Source organism: Crinia signifera, chromosome 6 (genome assembly GCF_055691185.1).
Source record: "Crinia signifera chromosome 6, ASM5569118v1, whole genome shotgun sequence".
NCBI classification, from domain to species: domain Eukaryota; kingdom Metazoa; phylum Chordata; class Amphibia; order Anura; family Myobatrachidae; genus Crinia; species Crinia signifera.
Window position 1 is genome coordinate 37,653,231 of NC_139222.1, and position 19,594 is coordinate 37,672,824.

General features: G+C 48.5%; 1 protein-coding gene across 1 annotated transcript in view; it reads right to left on the reverse strand.

Moving 5' to 3' along the window:
* The window catches only part of LOC146006924 (membrane-spanning 4-domains subfamily A member 4D-like), a 44,730-nt gene extending 27,289 nt beyond the window's left edge, over nt 1–17,441 (reverse strand). The window contains exon 1 of the mRNA XM_083145359.1: nt 17,198–17,441. Coding sequence (XP_083001485.1) covers nt 17,198–17,437 — 240 coding nt within the window. The 5' untranslated portion in view covers nt 17,438–17,441. The remainder of the gene's footprint in view (nt 1–17,197) is intronic.
* Between the last annotated feature and the right edge of the window lie 2,153 nt (nt 17,442–19,594).

Consider the following 19,594-nt stretch of genomic DNA (forward strand, 5'->3'; position numbering starts at 1 on the left):
CTGGTTTTACACTATGGAGCGCTCCTCCTGTGTTTCTTTTTGTACAGATTGTCGCTTGTTCCTGTGAGTCCCAGGAATTACTTTGGAGGAAGCTGCAGTTCAAACTTGGAACTTTTAGTGTCTATTTAAAAGGGTGCTCATATCCTTTGTTTCTGACTGGTGCTAGCTAACCACAAATTAGCGCTGATTGGATCCACCTTATTCCACTTTTCTACATATATATATATATATATATATACATACATACATACACACTCCCCTGGGGCGTGGCCTAGCGTCAGGTTCATCATCAATGTCCAGGAGCAGAGATTCAGAAGAGAGTGTAACCGGCTCCAACAGCCCGGTGCTGTGCAACGTTCTCACGCTGTGATACTGCGGTGAATAGAGCCGCCAGTGTGGGTACGTGATCCACTACCTTTTCTTGTTTTTATGTTGAAATAAAAGAACTTTGAATTTTTAAACAGCTTCATGCACTATCAGCACCCGATCTCATTTTTTCAGAATTCCATGACCTTTTGGATACAGGTACAACTCAGGTTGGAGAAACTGAGCAGCTGGGTTTCATTTACCTAAGTGCCTTTTGGACGGAGTGAAAAAATAAAAATTGAGAAATTCAAAATCGGCTAGTGTGGAAAAGTTGTGACTTGACCTGAATTAGAAACGTGCAAAAGCTTTTTGATCTGAGTCAACATCTTCTGTTCTGGCAAGAGGCCTAAAGTTTCGCTTTTTAGGTGAAAATAACGAAACCTATGAGGATGCTCCGATCTAGTTAAAATTATGTCATGATATCTTAGAGTGGTTCATTAATATACTTTAGCATAGTAAAAGAGAGTACGAGCTTGTCCTAATGCAAAGTGACTGACTTTGGCGGGAGAAAAAATCCCTGAAAATTTACCCATTTTCATGGTCACAATTGTGAATATTCTACATTTTCTCCTGAACGTGTTTTTTTTTGGGGGGGGGGGAGGATGATTTGTAATTGATGTGATCAAGAATAAAATCTTGGGGCAAAAAATCAGGGTAAATTTCTTCTGTTTGTCCTTACAAGAATAATGCACCTCTGTGTCTGTTTAATGTCCAACAAACTCTTTACTGAATGCTCCAGTAAGTTCAGTAAACAATGCATTACAGTCTGTTCTTTAGGTGCAGGATTTAAAACACTTCTGTTTATTGTCTTTACTTGTGGCAGTTTATTTTAAACATGAATTGGTCTGAAAAACAGTTTTGCATCCCCTATGCTGGGAACATGATTGGACTGCATTACAGCATATAATTATGCAAAAGATAAGCCAATATATTTACAGTTAAATACGTTAAAGTGCATTATGCTGTAATAAACAAATACATCTAATGTTTAGAAAAATAAAATCAAGAACATTGATTCAATAATATCAGGTTAATCATTCTATGAGTGGTGTCCAGCAGTACATATATGCCAATCACTGTGTGTCAGCGCAGGCGGTTTTTGTGTTCCCGGCTGTGACCGTGGTGGACCAGTGGAGGGCGCTGGAGAGCCGAATGCAGAAGGCTCGATATAGGACATACACAGGGGGATCAGGGCACAGTGAACCGGAGTGTTGGCTGAGACCAGGAACAGGGGCGCGGAGTCTAACCTGCCAGCGGTATTCACCAGGGAGCCCCGCAAGGAGCTTTGGACTTAGCTGCGTCTGACAGGCAGGTCGCGGCCCCCTGCCCTGGTCCTCTGGACACAGACTAGGGCGAGAATACTTGAGGCTTGGAAAGGAGCTTTGAGAGCAGAGCGGATAAGATACAATCTGGGGATTGCAGGGGATGTCGACCAATGGTGTCAACAGCTGGTTGGAGGCTCAGGTAATGCTGGAGCAATAGGACGTGGTTGGTAGGTTACTATGATACACAGCAGAGGAGTGTCAACCCTGGAGTCGACAGAGCCTGTCGGTAGTTCAGGACAAGGTGGTAAATGTCACTGAGGGCTTGGAAGCCAATGATGATAATCAGTGGAGCACCGGTTACTCAACTGCAGAGGTAGAATGGCAGGAGTCTTCTGGAGATGGATCGAACCAGGTAAGTATCGTAGGTGCAGGCGACGCTGGAGTGAGACACAGGGGAGCCTGGAGATCTCGGAGTCTTGGGAACTTCTCTGACACAGGAGAACACTGAGAGCAGATAATCAAGAGACTTTATATATGGCGTACACTGAGGACCCAGGTCTTTGCAGACGGCCTGAAAACCGGGGATGATAGTTGGCAGCCTGGGAGCTGCGAGGCGGCCTGGGAGCCGGGGTTGTAGTCCGGCAGCCTGGGAGCTGCGAGGCGGCCTGGGAGCCGGGGTTGTAGTTGGCAGCCTGGGAGCTGCGAGGCGGCCTGGGAGCCGGGGTTGTAGTTGGCAGCCTGGGAGCTGCGGGATGGCCTGGGAGCCGGGGTTGTAGTTGGCAGCCTGGGAGCTGCAGGATGGCCTGGGAGCCGGTGATGACGACCTGGGAGTCGTTGGTATGTGATGTTGATAACCAGGAGAGAATGACAGAGTCTCTGGAGGCACTTTGGAAAACAGTTGACACAGGATGTCGACAACAGGAGTATGTGAGACAATACTTGAGTGCGGCAACTGGTGGACGTCGGAGATGACACAGATGAGGTTAGTCACCAGGAGACGACAGAAGCACAGAGTCTCTGGAGGCACTTTGGAAAATAGTTGACACAATGTCGACAATGGGCGATAATGTGATAATACTTGGATGCAGCAACTGATGGACGTCAGGGATGACACGGATGTTGTTAGTCAGAGATAGACGGCAGAAGCTGCGTGTCGACTGTGAGGTAGACAGAGCCTGTCAACAGATCAGGACTGTGCTGGTAAAAGTCACTGAAAGGTTTTGAAGGTAGTTTGACCTGGGAGCCAAGGGGTCTAGCCTGGAAGCTAGTGGGGATTTGCTAGCCAGTGTCAGCTGTATCCTCTGCAGGGGATAACTTGCTAACTCAACCGCAGTGATGGAATTAGCAGGAGTCTCTGGAGATGAACGGAACCAGGTAAGTAGCAGCAGCAGCAGCAAGACACTTGGAGATGGTATTGCTGGAGACTGGATAGCCAGGAGCTTTGGAACTCTCTGTCTCTGGGGTAACCACACAGGAAGCAGAAAGAACATTTGTTCACGGCAAGGAGGACTCTGGGAAGCTGGCTTATATTCCTCCAGGTGATTGCTTGATTGTCTGCAGCTTGCAGCAGCAGACAGAACCAGGAAGTATGCCTTGAGTTACCTGGGATCATGTGACTGGTGCTGAACTCCAGGAGCTTCACAGGAGTTCTAATCACTGAGACTGCAGAACAGCTGCAACAGCAGCAGCTAGGAAACAGACAGGCATGGAACATCAGAAATAAATGTGAAACAAGTCAGGTTCATGACAGTACCCCCCCCCCCCCTTTAGGGGTGGACTCCGAACACCCCAATGAACTTGGTAGGAGTGCTAAAGAAGTCCCAAACTGAGCTTTTTCACAGATCTTCCCAGTTTTCATCTTCGGAACAGGTGGACCATCCATCATTGACAAAAACTGAATTTATTGGGATATCTTCCTGGAGAAAAACATGGTTGTGAAGGATAGAACCTCCTTGGAAAGGAGTTTCCTCATAACCCGGGTCATAATCGGAATCTGAGTCCAATTCTAATGGACGTACATGATCCTCTCTCTTGGAAGCATCAGTTAGAGTCCTGTAAATAATGTGGAGTAGAAGAATCAATACAGATTGCAGACTCTGAATGATCAGCATTCTTCTCCTTAGGGACAGAAGTGATGTTAGCTGGTACATCCATGGGACTAGAATTCCTAAAAGGACCTGCAGAAGAACGGAATGAAATTACACCCAACCTTAAATCAGGGGAATGGGGTATAGAAATATCTTTATTTCTGGAGATATGACGACTGTTAATATATGGATCCTGGAGGACCTGGTCGGGTTTAAGCTTGGATACTCCAGAAGATTGAGACTGCTGATATACAGTGGAGGAATTCCAATTTTTTAATTGAGAAATGCTTTGATTCAGTATAGCTTGGTCTTGTTCGGAAAGTGATGGTGCAGTAGTGGATAAGCTCTTAGTGACCTGGGTGGAACTTTTCAAAGATCCCAAAGGAGCTAGTTTAGGAGGGAATTCTTTCTGAACTGCTTTTAGAAATGCCGAGAGGTCACTAAGTATAGGATCCTTAGATTCGATGAGGGGGTTAGCCCATTCCAAGGCTTTACCTTTGAAGGAGAGCAGTAAAAGTCTAACTGCGTTAACAGGAGTTATGACTACTGATGGATCAGAATCCATCTGTGCGAGGATTTTTTGAACAATACAGCGAAATTGGGCAAAATCATCTTCAAAGTATAATGATGAACTACTTACAGTAGCATCTTTAGGTGAGGTACTTGGGACGATGGAAGAAGTCTCTGGGATTGTGGAAACAACTTCATCCGTTGGGAGCAGACTGTCTGTTGAAGAATTTGAACCTAAACCCCTTTTTGGGTTTACAATGGGAAGTTCATTACTAAGAGGATCGGACTGAAGTTCGACACTGGGACAGACGGAATCCGGCCTGGAACCGGAACGGACTGAATCCGGGCATTCAGATGGTCCATCTTGGACCTGGACTACACAGGATGTAGACATCATGGCACTGGAAGAAGGATGACCTGGAGTATATGGCTTGGGTGCCATTTCTGGAACTGGAGAAACAGATAGCTCTGCTGGGGTCAGAGCATCAGATGCCTCACTGGAGGCTGATATTTTCAATACACTTCTTTGGACTGTAGCTTCAGATGTCCCAACACGAGCTACGGGATCAGGTACCTCATCCGAGGCTACAGCTACAGATGTTTTACTTGGGACTAAGGAATCCGAGACCCTTTTAGGGATGCGAGACTTATACATCCTCTTCTGGTTCTCAGACTTGGAACTAGGAAAATGCGTGACTGAGGCAGAAAACGTGGAAGCAGATGTTTCAGAATACTTATGCATAGGAGGCCTGCGGCATTGAGGCTTGTCACCCTTCCTGGACATACAAAGGTTACAGTCTCTAATAAGGTGACTAGCGCTACCACAGTAGAAGCATAGATGGAGCTGTCTGCGACGCTGACGTTCAGCTTCCAAGCATTTGGGATGTGAGTATCTCTTGACTTTGTCTTCACACTGCATGGAAGAGAATGGATTATTTCTCAGTGAGTTAATAACAGGGGATAGTTTCATTGCAGTGGATCGAGCAGAACTTCTTGCAGTAACTTGTGTACTCTGAAGAATCTCTGGTATTAGCATAATAATAGTGGACAGAAGACTTTGTAGCTGTTCCAACAATCCGTGAAGAACACTCAGAGGCTCAGAATCTTTTTGACAAGGGGACTGAGAAATCCACGGACAATTCATGGGTGACCGGGGACAGGAAACTTGAACAACTGGAGTTGAATCGGAACATGGAGTAGAGGTACCCAGGAATTGCTGGAGATCGTCCAAACAGGAAGTGACAGCAGGTGATGCAAAAAATTTTTGGACTGTCGACACGGGGTGTCAACGACTGCTGTATAGTGTCCAATCGATTGGCCACTCCCTGGAGACTCTTCATATGGGCGGAGACATCTGGAAGAGCCGCTGGTCGCACACTTGGGTCGTAAGCCGAGTCCATCGGCCTTGAACAAACTGTCAGCGCAGGCGGTTTTTGTGTTCCCGGCTGTGACCGTGGTGGACCAGTGGAGGGCGCTGGAGAACCGAATGCAGAAGGCTCAATATATGACATACACAGGGGGATCCGGGCACAGTGAACCGGAGTGTTGGCTGAGACCAGGAACAGGGGCGCGGAGTCTAACCTGCCAGCGGTATTCACCAGGGAGCCCCGCAAGGAGCTTTGGACTTAGCTGCGTCTGACAGGCAGGTCGCGGCCCCCTGCCCTGGTCCTCTGGACACAGACTAGGGCGAGAATACTTGAGGCTTGGAAAGGAGCTTTGAGAGCAGAGCGGATAAGATACAATCTGGGGATTGCAGGGGATGTCGACCAATGGTGTCGACAGCTGGTTGGAGGCTCAGGTAATGCTGGAGCAATAGGACGTGGTTGGTAGGTTACTATGATACACAGCAGAGGAGTGTCAACCCTGGAGTCGACAGAGCCTGTCGGTAGTTCAGGACAAGGTGGTAAATGTCACTGAGGGCTTGGAAGCCAATGATGATAATCAGTGGAGCACCGGTTACTCAACTGCAGAGGTAGAATGGCAGGAGTCTTCTGGAGATGGATCGAACCAGGTAAGTATCGTAGGTGCAGGCGACGCTGGAGTGAGACACAGGGGAGCCTGGAGATCTCGGAGTCTTGGGAACTTCTCTGACACAGGAGAATACTGAGAGCAGATAATCAAGAGACTTTATATATGGCGTACACTGGGGACCCAGGTCTTTGCAGACGGCCTGAGAGCCGGGGATGATAGTTGGCAGCCTGGGAGCTGCGAGGCGGCCTGGGAGCCGGGGTTGTAGTTGGCAGCCTGGGAGCTGCGAGGCGGCCTGGGAGCCGGGGTTGTAGTTGGCAGCCTGGGAGCTGCGGGATGGCCTGGGAGCCGGGGTTGTAGTTGGCAGCCTGGGAGCTGCGGGATGGCCTGGGAGCCGGGGTTGTAGTTGGCAGCCTGGGAGCTGCAGGATGGCCTGGGAGCCGGTGATGACGACCTGGGAGTCATTGGTATGTGATGTTGATAACCAGGAGAGAATGACAGAGTCTCTGGAGGCACTTTGGAAACCAGTTGACACAGGATGTCGACAACAGGAGTATGTGAGACAATACTTGAGTGCGGCAACTGGTGGACGTCGGAGATGACACAGATGAGGTTAGTCACCAGGAGACGACAGAAGCACAGAGTCTCTGGAGGCACTTTGGAAAATAGTTGACACAATGTCGACAATGGGCGATAATGTGATAATACTTGGATGCAGCAACTGATGGACGTCAGGGATGACACGGATGTTGTTAGTCAGAGATAGACGGCAGAAGCTGCGTGTCAACTGTGAGGTAGACAGAGCCTGTCAACAGATCAGGACTGTGCTGGTAAAAGTCACTGAAAGGTTTTGAAGGTAGTTTGGCCTGGGAGCCAAGGGGTCTAGCCTGGAAGCTAGTGGGGATTTGCTAGCCAGTGTCAGCGGTATCCTCTGCAGGGGATAACTTGCTAACTCAACCGCAGTGATGGAATTAGCAGGAGTCTCTGGAGATGAACGGAACCAGGTAAGTAGCAGCAGGACACTAGGAGCAGGTATCGCTGGAGACTGGATAGCCAGGAGCCTTGGAACTCTCTGTCTCTGGGGTAACCACACAGGAAGCAGAAAGAACATTTGTTCAAGGCAAGGAGGACTCTGGGAAGCTGGCTTATATTCCTCCAGGTGATTGCTTGATTGTCTGCAGCTTGCAGCAGCAGACAGAACCAGGAAGTATGCCTTGAGTTACCTGGGATCATGTGACTGGTGCTGAACTCAGGGAGCTTCACAGGAGTTCTAATCACTGAGACTGCAGAACAGCTGCAACAGCAGCAGCTAGGAAACAGACAGGCATGGAACATCAGAAATAAATGTGAAACAAGTCAGGTTCATGACACTGTGTTAATTACTAGGCAGGATTGATCAACAATACTTTATTTCCTATTTATGTGCTTATTGACCCAATTTAACAGTCTAATAATAGTGGACATCAATCACAAGTGGTTTGTATAAATCTAAACTCAAAACACAACATTAAAAAATAAGAAGACAATACTGTATGTGCAACATCTTTGAAACCTTATTATTATTGAATCAATTGATTTTATTTTTCTAAACATTAGATGTATTTATTTATTACATCATAATACACTTTAATGTATTTAACTGTTAACATATTGGCTAATCTTTTGCATAATTATATGCTCTAATGCAGCCCAATCATGTTCCTAGCATAGGGGATGCAAAACTGTTTTTCTGTCAAAAAACAGATATGTAAAATGATACATTAGACAGTTTACACTGTTACTTGTAATAGTTTTTGTAACAGACTGTTTTTCAATAGCAGACTGCAACAGTTATTTCTTATTTATGTACACAGGATTGTCTATCTTCGTATATGCACTGCAAAGAGAGCAGCATAAATCCAATTACCTTCTCAATGGGATGCAATTAGCAAGATCTGACAACCAGACACTGTTATTGATAATTCTAAATAGTATGTTTTTGTTTAAATTAATAGATTTCAAAAGCAGTGCAGGTTTTTTTTTTATACTTGATTGGCATTACTATCACAAAACATTAAGGTTGCAAAAAATACAGTATAATCAGCTTTACTCCATATGTGTTATTGTCCAGTTATATAGAAGGTTGGTAGGACATTACTAGTGAAAAGGTAATGAGGCTTTTCTGTTAAATGTTCTATCACTGCCTTTTGGCCCTTATTCAGACCTGATCGCAGTACAAATTTGTTCAAAATGGGCAAAACCATGTGCACTGCAGGTGGGGCTGATGTAACGGGGGGAATTTACCAATATGAAAAACCTAGTTTTTCGTATTGGTATTTCCCCTACGGCTGCATACGACTGTTTAAGTCGTATGCAAAGTCGTGTTCCGGAGGGGAAATTACAAAGCAGTCATGTACGACTTTGTAACCCTCCGATGGTGTAACCATTCGTATTAGCTGGCCATATATACGGCCGCTAATACGAATTATTTCTAGCAGTCTTCACGGATCAGTCAGATCCGTGCAGGCTGCAGTGTGTAAAAAAAAATAGAATTTTTTTTTTTTTTAAACCGGCGTGGGGTCCCCCCCACAGCCGAAACCAGCACCAGGCTGACGGAGCCTGGAGCCTGGAGCCGGTAATTAAAAATCAGGGAACCCGACAAATAGGGGTTCCCTGATTTTTAACAACCAGCCCCAGGCTCCAGGTCCGGGGCTGGTTCCCAAAATACGGGGGACAAAATGACTAGGGGTCCCCCGTATTTCAAGAACCAGTCCCAGGCACAACCAGCCAGCAGGGTAATGTCACAGCCGGGGGGAGACTTTTTATACAAGTCCCCCCGGCCAAAACATTAACCCCCTGACCGGTCAGCCTGGCCAGGGGCCCTGGGGGAGTGGGGACCCCCCCAATGAAGGGGTCCCCCCCCTCCAGGACTTACCTGACCAGACTGAAGCCTGGTACTGTCCCCGATGCCCCTGGGCGGTGGGCATCGGGCTGATTCAAGTGTAAAAAAAAAGAATAATCTATTGTTTTTTACTGTGGCACTACAAGTGCCAGCAAGCTGGGACTTGGAGAACCACAAGTCCCAGCCTGCTGGGCATTAAAGGGCCCGCTGGTACTTGTAGTTCCACAGTTAAAAAAATAGTACACAAAACACACTGACACACTTTTAAAATAAAACTTTAATACATACATTACACACATACTAATACTTACCTATCTTCTTCCCGTAGGTAGCCCTGGTCCTGATGTCCTCCAGTCCTGTGTCGGCGTTCCTCTTCATGTCGACGTCCTTCTTCAAGTCGACGTCCCTGTCGGCGATGGCGTCCGGTGTCCAGGTCCGACGAAAAGAGAGAGACTGATTACTACCTACATGGCTCCTCTTTGTCTAAATACTACAGACAACAGCTTATCCCACGCGGCTTCAGGGTTAGGAACACCCCTACTATGTCGGCAAAACCATTAGAACAATACGGGAACGAATGGCACTCCACCGCTCCGCAATTAATAATGCCATCTCCTCTAAGAAAGCGGACCAACCGGTGGCCAGGCACTGCCTTGAGGCTGGCCATACCGTCGCAGACATCAAATTCGTGCTGATAGACCACATACCAGTGTTGGCAAGAGGGGGTGACCGGGATGGTCTCCTGCTGAAACTCGAGGCAAAATGGATTTATAAACTCAACACTGTTAAACCCCATGGTTTAAATGACAGACTAAACTGGAACTTGTTTTTCTAGTCTTTGGGATTGCACCTGGCGTATGTCGACACGGATGTCGACTTATATGGCAGCTGGCCTTTCTTCCCCTTATGTGGACTTGATGACCTCCGTATGCGACGGTGGCCTTTCTTCACCTAATGTGGACTTGATGACCTCCGTATGTGAAGGTGAACTGTATGCCCACACAGCCTTGCCCCGTTTCCTTACACCAGTTAGGATAAGGTTGCGGTGGCACCTGCCTTTTCCCCGTGTGTTCCCCTCTTCATCCCATCATGTACTTAAACTCTGACGCATGTTACAGCATCGCGTTATATTTTGCATTTGCACCATGTTCAATGTACATTCATGCTTTCTGTCCTGGCTTGTGGGGATCCCGACCGGTTGCTGGGGACGCACTCCCTACCTGGCTGCGTTGCTATGCAGCAAGCTGAGTGACGTCAGCGGTGCGCGCTCCTGCCCCTGTGACAGGGGGTGTGCGCGCCGCACCCGGCCGCCGGCCGGTGTCTCATGGAGTCAGTAAGTGATACCTATGTTATATATTTGTTGTCCCACCGCCGTGCGGGCCTATACCTGTGAGTTACATGCTGTCTTGACAACGATACCGCTGTGTATCGAAACGTTGACCTTTTACCATGTAACTTTATGTTCTTTTGATATATAAACCTATTTGCACAAGTCCCCTGGAGTGACACGTCCATTCTTCTACGTATTTCATTCCTTCTCGTTGGCACCCGGGGCAATTTGTCTTTTGGATACTAGAGTGCCGGTTCGTTTGTTCTTTCTATATATATATATATATTTATATCTCCTATATATTTGGCTACATCTGTCACTCAAAGTGGGTGTCTGTGTCTATAACGCTCTGTTCCTGGACTTTCCTCTTAATGTGTGATTGCCTTCATCTGTGCTGAACACCTTTCTGAGAAATTAACCTGTTTAAAACAGGTGATGGCAATCATACATTAAGGGGAAGTCTAGAAACAGAGCATTGTGTCCCTCCTGGAGAGGGTCATGTTGGGAGGTATGTGATAGAGAACCAGCCCAGTGAGCCCACAGACAGTGCCAGGCACCCACTGACTTCTCATGTTGCCCAGCACTGCTACTCCACAGCCACCAGGTGAGCGCCCCCCTCCCGCGATTTGCGGCAAAACCTCCCCCCCCCCTGCGCGCCCCCCCTCCCGCGATTCGCGGCAAAAAGAACCCCCCCCACGACCCCTCCTGTAATTCGCGGCATAACCACCACCCCGCGACCCCCCCTCCCGCGAATCGCGGCAAACCCTCCCCCGTGACACACCCCCCCCCCGATTCGCGGAAAAAACACCCCCCCCCCCGCAACCTCCCTCCCGCGATTCGCGGCAAAAAGAACCCCCCCGCGACCCCCCCTTGCACGATTGGCGGCACCCCCCCTGCGACCCCCCTCCCGCGATTCGCGGCACCCCCCCCCCGCAATTCGCAGCAGCCCCAGGATTAAATGGCACATGCAAAACACTGACATGGCTATGGTCGACAATGAAAAAGGTTGACATGAGTTTTTGAAGATTTATTTCATTTTTTGAATGTTTTCATATTCATTGTCATGTGTCAACATGGACACCGATGAAGTGGCACACTTATGTCAACATTTACATGTGCTGACCTTTCTGTGTTGATTTTTTCTTGTGGCGATTCGCGTCACACCCCCCCACAACCCCCCTCCCGCGATTCGCGGCACCCCCGTGACCCCCCACCTCCCGCAATTCGCGGCAACCCCCCACCGGAACCCCTGTGAACCCCGCCCTCCCGCGATTCGCTGCACCCAACCCCGCGACCCCCCCTCCCGCAATTCGCGGCACCCCCCGTGATTCGCGGCAGCTCCAGAATTAAATTGCACATGGAAAACACTGACATGGCTATGGTCGACAATGAAAAAGGTTGACATGAGTTTTTGAATTTTTTTTTTTTTCATTTTTTTAATATTTTCATATTCATTCTCATGTGTCGACATGGACACCAATGAAGTGCCACACTTATGTCAACATTTACATGTGTTGACCTTTCTGTGTTGATTTTTTCTTGTGGCGATTTGCGTCACACCCCCCCACAACCCCCACTCCCGCGATTCACGGCACACACACACACACCTCCCCCGCGATTCTCGGCACCCAACCCCGTGACCCCCCCTCCCGTGATTCACAGCACACCCCCGCGACCCCCCCCTCCCATGATTCGCCGCAACCCCCGCCCCGCAACCCCCCCTCCCGCGATTCGCGGCACCCACCCCCGCGACCCCCCCTCCCGTGATTCGCGGCACCCACCCCCGCGACCCCCCCTCCCGCAATTCGCGGCACCCCCCCGCGATTCGCGGCAGCTCCAGAATTAAATTGCACATGGAAAACACTGACATGGCTATGGTCGGCAATGAAAAAGGTTGACATGAGTTTTTGAAGTTTTTTTTTTCATTTTTTTAATGTTTTCATATTCATTCTCATGTGTCGACATGAACACCAATGAAGTGCCACACTTATGTCAACATTTACATGTGTTGACCTTTCTGTGTTGATTTTTTCTTGTGGCGATTCGCGTCACACCCCCCCACCCCCCCCCCCCCGCAACCCCCACTCCCGCAATTCACGGCACACACACACCCCCCCCGCGATTCTCGGCACCCCACCCCGTGACCCCCCCTCCCGTGATTCACGGCACACCCCCCGCGACCCCCCCTACCATGATTCGCCGCAACCCCCGCCCCCGTAACCCCCCTCCCGCGATTTGCGGCAACCCACCCCGCGACCCCCCTCCCGCGATTCTCTGCAATCCCTCCCCTCCCTCGATTCGCAGCATCCACCCCCCCACAACCCCCCCTCCTGCAATTCGCGGCACCCCCCGCGACCCCCCCTCCTGCAATTCGCGGCACCCTCCGCGACCCCCCCTCCCGCGATTCGCGGACACCTAAGTTGCAATACAGGGCATCTTTCATACAATTCTAACCATATTTCTCATATACAAACGTTCACAAATTAAGGGGGCGCAGCCCCTTACGACGGTGTGAAGAGCGCCCGTAGGGCGCGATGAATCACCTAGTATATATATATATATGGTGAGTTAGACTACTGGGGGGGGGGGGGGGGTAGGCCTCAGGGTATGAGGGTTAAGCACTAGTGGGGACTGGGAGTGTCAGGATTAGCTTGCGGGGGGAGGATCACGCCAGCATGATAGAGCGCAGGGTAATTGTGATAGAGCGCAGGGTAAGGGAGTGCATAATTGTGATGGAGCGCATAATTGTGATTGAGCGCAGGGCGCAGGGTGAGGGAGTGCGTCAGTGTGACATAATGCAGGCCACAGGGTGAGGGATTGATTGCGTCAGTGTGATAGAGCGCAGGGTGAGGGGTTGCATCAGTGTGACATAATGCAGGATGTAGGGTGAGGGATCACGTCAGGAGTGCGTCAGTGTGATAGAGCGCAAGCAGCAGGGTGAGGGACTGCGTCAGTGTAACATAATGCAGGGTGAGGGATCACGTCAGCATGATAGAGCACAGGGTGAGGGATTGCGTCAGTGTGATAGAGCGCAGGTTGCGGTGTGAGGGATTGCGTCAGTGTGATAGAGCGCAGGGTGAGGGACTTTGTCAGTGTAACATAATGCAAGCCGCAGGGTGAGGGATTGCGTCAGTGTTATAGAGAGCAGGCCGCAGGGTGAGGGATTGTGTCAGTGTGATAGAGTGCAGGCCGCAGGGTGAGGATTGCCTCAGTGTGGTAAAGAGCAGGCCGCAGGGTTAGGGATTGTGTCAGTGTGATAGAGCGCAGGGTTAGGTACTGCATCAGTGTAACATAATGCAGGGTGAGGGATCCTGTCAGCATGATAGAGCGCAGGGTGAGGGATAACGTCAGCATGATAGAGCGTAGGCCTCTGGGTGAGGGATTGCGTCAGTGTGATAGAGCGCAGACCGCAGGGTGAGGGATAATGTCAGCATGATAGAGCGCAGGCCACAGGGTGAGGGATAACGTCAGCATGATAGAGCGTAGGCCGCTGGGTGAGGGATTGCGTCAGTGTGATAGAGAGCAGGCCGCAGGGTGAGGGATAATGTCAGCATGATAGAGCGCAGGCCACAGGGTGAGGGATAACGTCAGCATGATAGAGCGTAGGCCGCTGGGTGAGGGATTGCGTCAGTGTGATAGAGAGCAGGCCGCAGGGTGAGGGATTAAGTCAGTGTGATAGAGAGCAGGCCGCAGGGTGAGGGATTGCGTCAGTGTGATAGAGCGCAGGCCGCAGGGTAAGGGATTGCATCAGTGTGATAGAGCGCAGGTTGCGGTGTGAGCGATTGTGTCAGTGTGATAGAGCGCAGTGTGAGGGACTGCGTTAGTGTGATAGAGCGCAGGCCGCAGGGTGAGGGATCACGTCAGCATGATAAAGTGCAGGCCGCAGGGTGAGGGATTGTGCCAGTGTGATAGAGCGAAGGCCGCAGGGTGAGGGAGTGCATCAGTGTGATAGAGTCCAATTCGCAGTGTGAGGGTGGTTATCCGTGTGATAGAGAGAGGCCGCAGGGTAAGGGAGTGCATCCAGTTTAGATTTAAGCATGGGAGGGAGTTTGTAGCTTAAGAGGGTGGGGGCCCTCCATGATATCGGTGTATGGGGCCCCAAGATTCTGTTGCCGGCCCTGGAGACAGCCACATCCAAAAAATTTGCCTGAATGGGACTATATGTATAGGTGAATTTAATAAACTGACTGGAGGCATTAATCTGCCGCATAGTGTCGAGGAATCGCTCTTCCCCTCCAGACCAGATCAGGAACACGTCGTCAATGTACCTGGTGTACATGACGACATGCTCCCCGATCGCTGGGTCCTGGAAGAAGAGGTCTCACTCTTGTGCAAACATGTAAACATTAGCGTAGGACAGTGCCACAGAAGACCCCATGGCACACCCACCTACGCTGTAAGAAAAATTTGTCGAAAGGAAAAAGGAAGTTATTACGGGTCAAAGTGAGCTCCAATAATGTGAGAAATAGGGAATGGTCAAAGACCTCAGGATCCAAAGCTTGGAATGGACGTGTACAAGCTGCACACGTCCAGACAGCACAAGAGGGCCCCAGACAGAACCTCCACCATTTCTTTAAGTTTTAGCAAGAATGTTGTAGTGTCCTTTAGGAACGTTTTTTCCGTTGGCAGGAACGGCTGTAAGATGCTGTCCAGTAGATGTGAAACTGGTTGTAAAAAAGAGTTACAAGCCGAAATAATCGGTCTCCCTGGTGGTTTAAGTGGGTTCTTATGTACAGTAGCTTAGGCAGGGTATATAGAGCCGGAACTGTAGGGTGTTGTACCCGAAGAGTATCATACACTTTCTTGGGAATAAGATGATCACGAAATGCTTTCTCCAAGATGGTAAACAGTTCCTGTTGGTATAAAGAAGTCGGGTCCCATGCCAATTTAGCATACACCTCCACATCAGAGAGTTGGTTCTGAATCTCTTGTTTGTAGTCTGATACATCCATAATTACAATAGCCCCGCCTTTATCCGCGGGGCGTATCGCAATGGATCCGTCCGATTCCAATTCTTTCAATGCTTTTAACTCTTCTTTACATAAGTTTGGACAAATTTGATATGGAGTGGCCAGGAACCTGTCCATAGAATCATCCATTAGTCTACAAAATGTTTTTAGGGAACCATTTTGGGACGAGGATCGAAGGATGATTTAGATCGTTTTTTTTTTTCAAAAAAGGATCAAAGATTGATACTTCCCATTGAGAAACGGAGTTCTGGAAAAATTCTTTGCGACGTAGTTGACGGGAGAACTTGTGCAAATTTTTCTTCCATTTATATTCATTATGGGAATTCAAAACTTGCATTTCCACGGGTGAAATGGGCCTTTGTGACAAATTAAAAATCAAACTTTCAGCTTTGTCGCCACCAGGGTCGCGGCTTTTCTTGCCTCTCTGACTCTGACCACCTCGACGGGTCTGGAGTGAGCTTGTTGACGCCCCTCCACCCCTTGGCCCTAAAGGGACTGCATTTGTACCACTGGGGTCATCAGACTCAGAGATTACAAAGTCGCTGTCACTGCTTGATTTGTCATGGTCCGACTTAGGATTCCTTTTTTGCCAGGGTCTGCGGCGTCTCGTATTGCCTCTGTCATACTGGCTTCTCTCACCACCTTGCAACCAAGTATATACCCTCCGATCCTCATGGTCAGTGTCCACTGTAGATTTTTTACTTTTTTTTAAATTTAATTAATTGCCTCTTATACTGTTCACACTGACTTTCTAGCTTCTGAAGCCAACTACCATTGCTCTCTAAATCTAACACATTCTTGTATTCCTTATGCAGTGATGCAATCCTCTGTCTTGTGACATTCAGTTCCCGATTTGACTCTTCCACTACAAGGACCATAAGGTCAAATACACACTTATTTAGTATGCGACCCACTTCCTCACAGAATCTGGGTTGTTTCTCCTGATCGTGCGTGAGCTATGCATTCTAAACCCAAGCAGTATTTTACGTTCTTTGAAGTAATTTAAAAGGGACACACTAAGCAACAGAAAATCCGTCTCCTGCGTCTCCGCAGTAACCGGAAGTTCGGGGATCTGACTTCCGGGGAAGGAGGTCCGGGCGCTGGATGGCGTGTGGAAGCTCATGGAGATTCAGGTATTTAATGGGGGTGATGGGGGAGCCGCGGGTGTTACACTGTTGTTCCAGTTGTGGATTGTACCTTGAGAAAGGGGCGCTGACCCCGAAAATGCATGTATTCGGTGATATCCACTTATAACTAAAGACATCTTTTACATGGTATTGGAGTGCCTTTCATTTGGAGGACTGTTTAGATTTTTTTAAAGTGCACCCAATCAAGCTGCTCAAGAGACCCCTCAGTGCCGGAATACAGTAGGATATATATATATATATATATATATATATATATATATATATATATATATATATATATATATAAAAGCACTTACCCCCTCTGTGTAGAAGGAATTGAAGCCATCACTCAGCAATGTAAGTGAAAAAACAAAATAGCTTTTATTGCAAACACATCATTGCAAAAAATAACAGCTGTAGAGACCTGACAGCCGTTTCAACTGCTCCAAGGCAGTTTTCATCAGTGTGCAGTTTTATGCAAAACCAGATTGCTCCACTTTAGCTTACAGTGGATGTGCACACGCACTGATATCCATAGCGGTTATATATGTGTCATTGGGACCTGTCACATACTGTACCAGCAGAATGGGTTGCCAGCTGACTTTAGGTGTTTCAGTTTATAGACAAGGTTGTATTATACACATACTGTAAGTAATGTTAATCATTGTGCAGCTTATTTATGCAAAGACTTACCCCCAGAGCTTTCGGCTTGCCTTTCCGAAATGTTCTGAAAAAGTGGTACTTTGTATCTAGATTTTGGGGCACAACAGCAGCCAGATTCCACTGTAATGCCTGAGGGGGGGCCGCATACCCCTGTGCAGCAGCAGCAGGATAGGTGTTGTATGCTGGGAGACGCGTGTTCTCATGCTGGTAATAGGGAGCTGGCAGTAGAGTCTCATAGATATGTGTTGTATCTCCACTGGCGGCGTACATGGCAGAGACTGGGAGAGAAAACAATACAGATATGATTAACTGAGCGATTATCACAACATTTTGCTCATTATCAGTAATGCCACAATATTTGAGATTGTTAGGGTCAGTATTTTGGACATGTTTATGGCAGGGTTGCCTACTTTCTGGCTGCCCCCTCCAGGAGAGGGCAGTCAGATCAGTGAGGCAAGGGGGGCGGTGGCGCTGATGGGGCGGGACGAGGGCGGGTCGGCCGGCAGATCATCCAGAGTGGTGGCATGGTCAGCATGATTGCGTCCCCGTGGCCACGCCCCCCACCATGCAATGCCGGTATTTCAGACATTGCACAGCGGGGGCATGGCTACAAACACGCGGTTTGCATCATTTGCTCCCACGGACATCCCTGCCGAGGGAGTGGGGGGTCGTGGGGCCGGGAGGGGGACCCAATTTCCGGGCCCCTTCTGGCCATTCCGGAGGGTAGGCATCTCTGGTTTATGTATGACATGTACATGCTCTACAAGGGTTACATTTACTAATGCTTCTAAAAATAAAGAGAGGGGATGTTGCCCATATCAACCAATCAGATTCTCTCTACCATTTTCTAGGATACAATAGAGATATGTGATAGTCAGCATCTCATTGGTTGCTATGGGTAACATCACCTTTTTTCATTTTTAGAAGCGTTAGTAAATTTACCACGAAGGGGTAAGAAGTTGCCCATAGCAACCTATCATTTTGTAGAATTAACATGGTAAATGCTACCTAGGATTTGATTGGGCAGCTTCACCACTCATCTACTTCTGCGCTCTCTTCACTGCTTCATACATCAAGTCAACCCCTCAGTTGTTTAATACTGTGACTCAGAGGCGCTATTAGAGATGAGGGAGTATGAGCACAGGATCCGATTGGGCCCCCTCATCTCCACCGGTGCAGTAGAGTCTGGCATTGTACCAGAGTCTACTGCACTGGCGCAGGTCTCTGGGAACATGGCACCTTTGATATATGAAGCTGCGCAGCTAGTGCCAGAGCAACAGAGAGGTATTTTTACATGGATGTGCACCCATTATACAGTAGATACGCCAATGCTGTGACCTATGTATTTGGTAACACATTTATTTATTTACAGTTTCTTATATAGCGCAGCAGATTCCGTTGCGCTTTACAATAGTAGACAGCGATAAAACAAACTGGGTAACAACAGACAGACTTGGAGGTAGGAGGGCCCTGCTGCAAGTTTACAATCTATAGGGACATAGGAGGGAAACACAAGGACAGGCACCAGTAATAGCAAAGCAGTCCCACCAAGTTACAGGTCCAGAAGGGAAGCTATATAATACATAAGTGCCTCAGAGGGTTATGCGTGTAGAACTTAAATATGATAGGCTTGCCTGAAGAGGTGAGTTTTCAGGGAACGCTTGAAAGTTTGGAGACTGGTGGAGAGTCTTATTGTGCGTGGAAGGGCATTCCATAGGATGGGAGCAGCCCGTTGAAAGTCCTGTAATAGTGAATGGGAGCTAGTGATCCGTGCAGAAGAGAGACGCAGATCTTGTGCAGAGCGGAGTGGTCGAGATGGGAGATATTTTGTGATAAGTGCAGAGATATATGCTGGCAGGGGTGGATCCAGGATAAAATGACAGGGGGGGCACCATGATAAGAGGGTTTAGGTGGGGGAGGGGCAGTGTTAGTGGTGCCAGTGTTCATGCTAAGAGAGCGGCAGAGAGAGGGTGGGAATGGGACTGAAAATAGGCCCTGGCAGTTAAAGTACGCAGGCCCACCATGGCGACAAATGTGAAGGATGTAATTGTGCGCGCGGTGAAGGTGCGCTCCAGAAAAGGGGGTGTGGCCACTCAACAGGGGGCGTTTCCTTGAGTGTAGTGTACAACACCATATACAACTTCTACACATTATGCAACAAAATACTACACCCCATTATACTTGCCCCTTACACATGATGCCAAATGGAATGAGCCAAAATTCACATAATGCCACACGGATTGAGCCAGAATTTACATAATGCCACACGGATTGAGACAAAATTCACATAATGCCACATGGATTGAGCCAGAATTCACATAATGCCACATGGATTGAGCCAGAATTCACATAATGCCACACAGATTAAGCCAAAATTCACAATACGCTTCATAAACAGGGACATTGTGCGCCAAAGGCGCACATTAA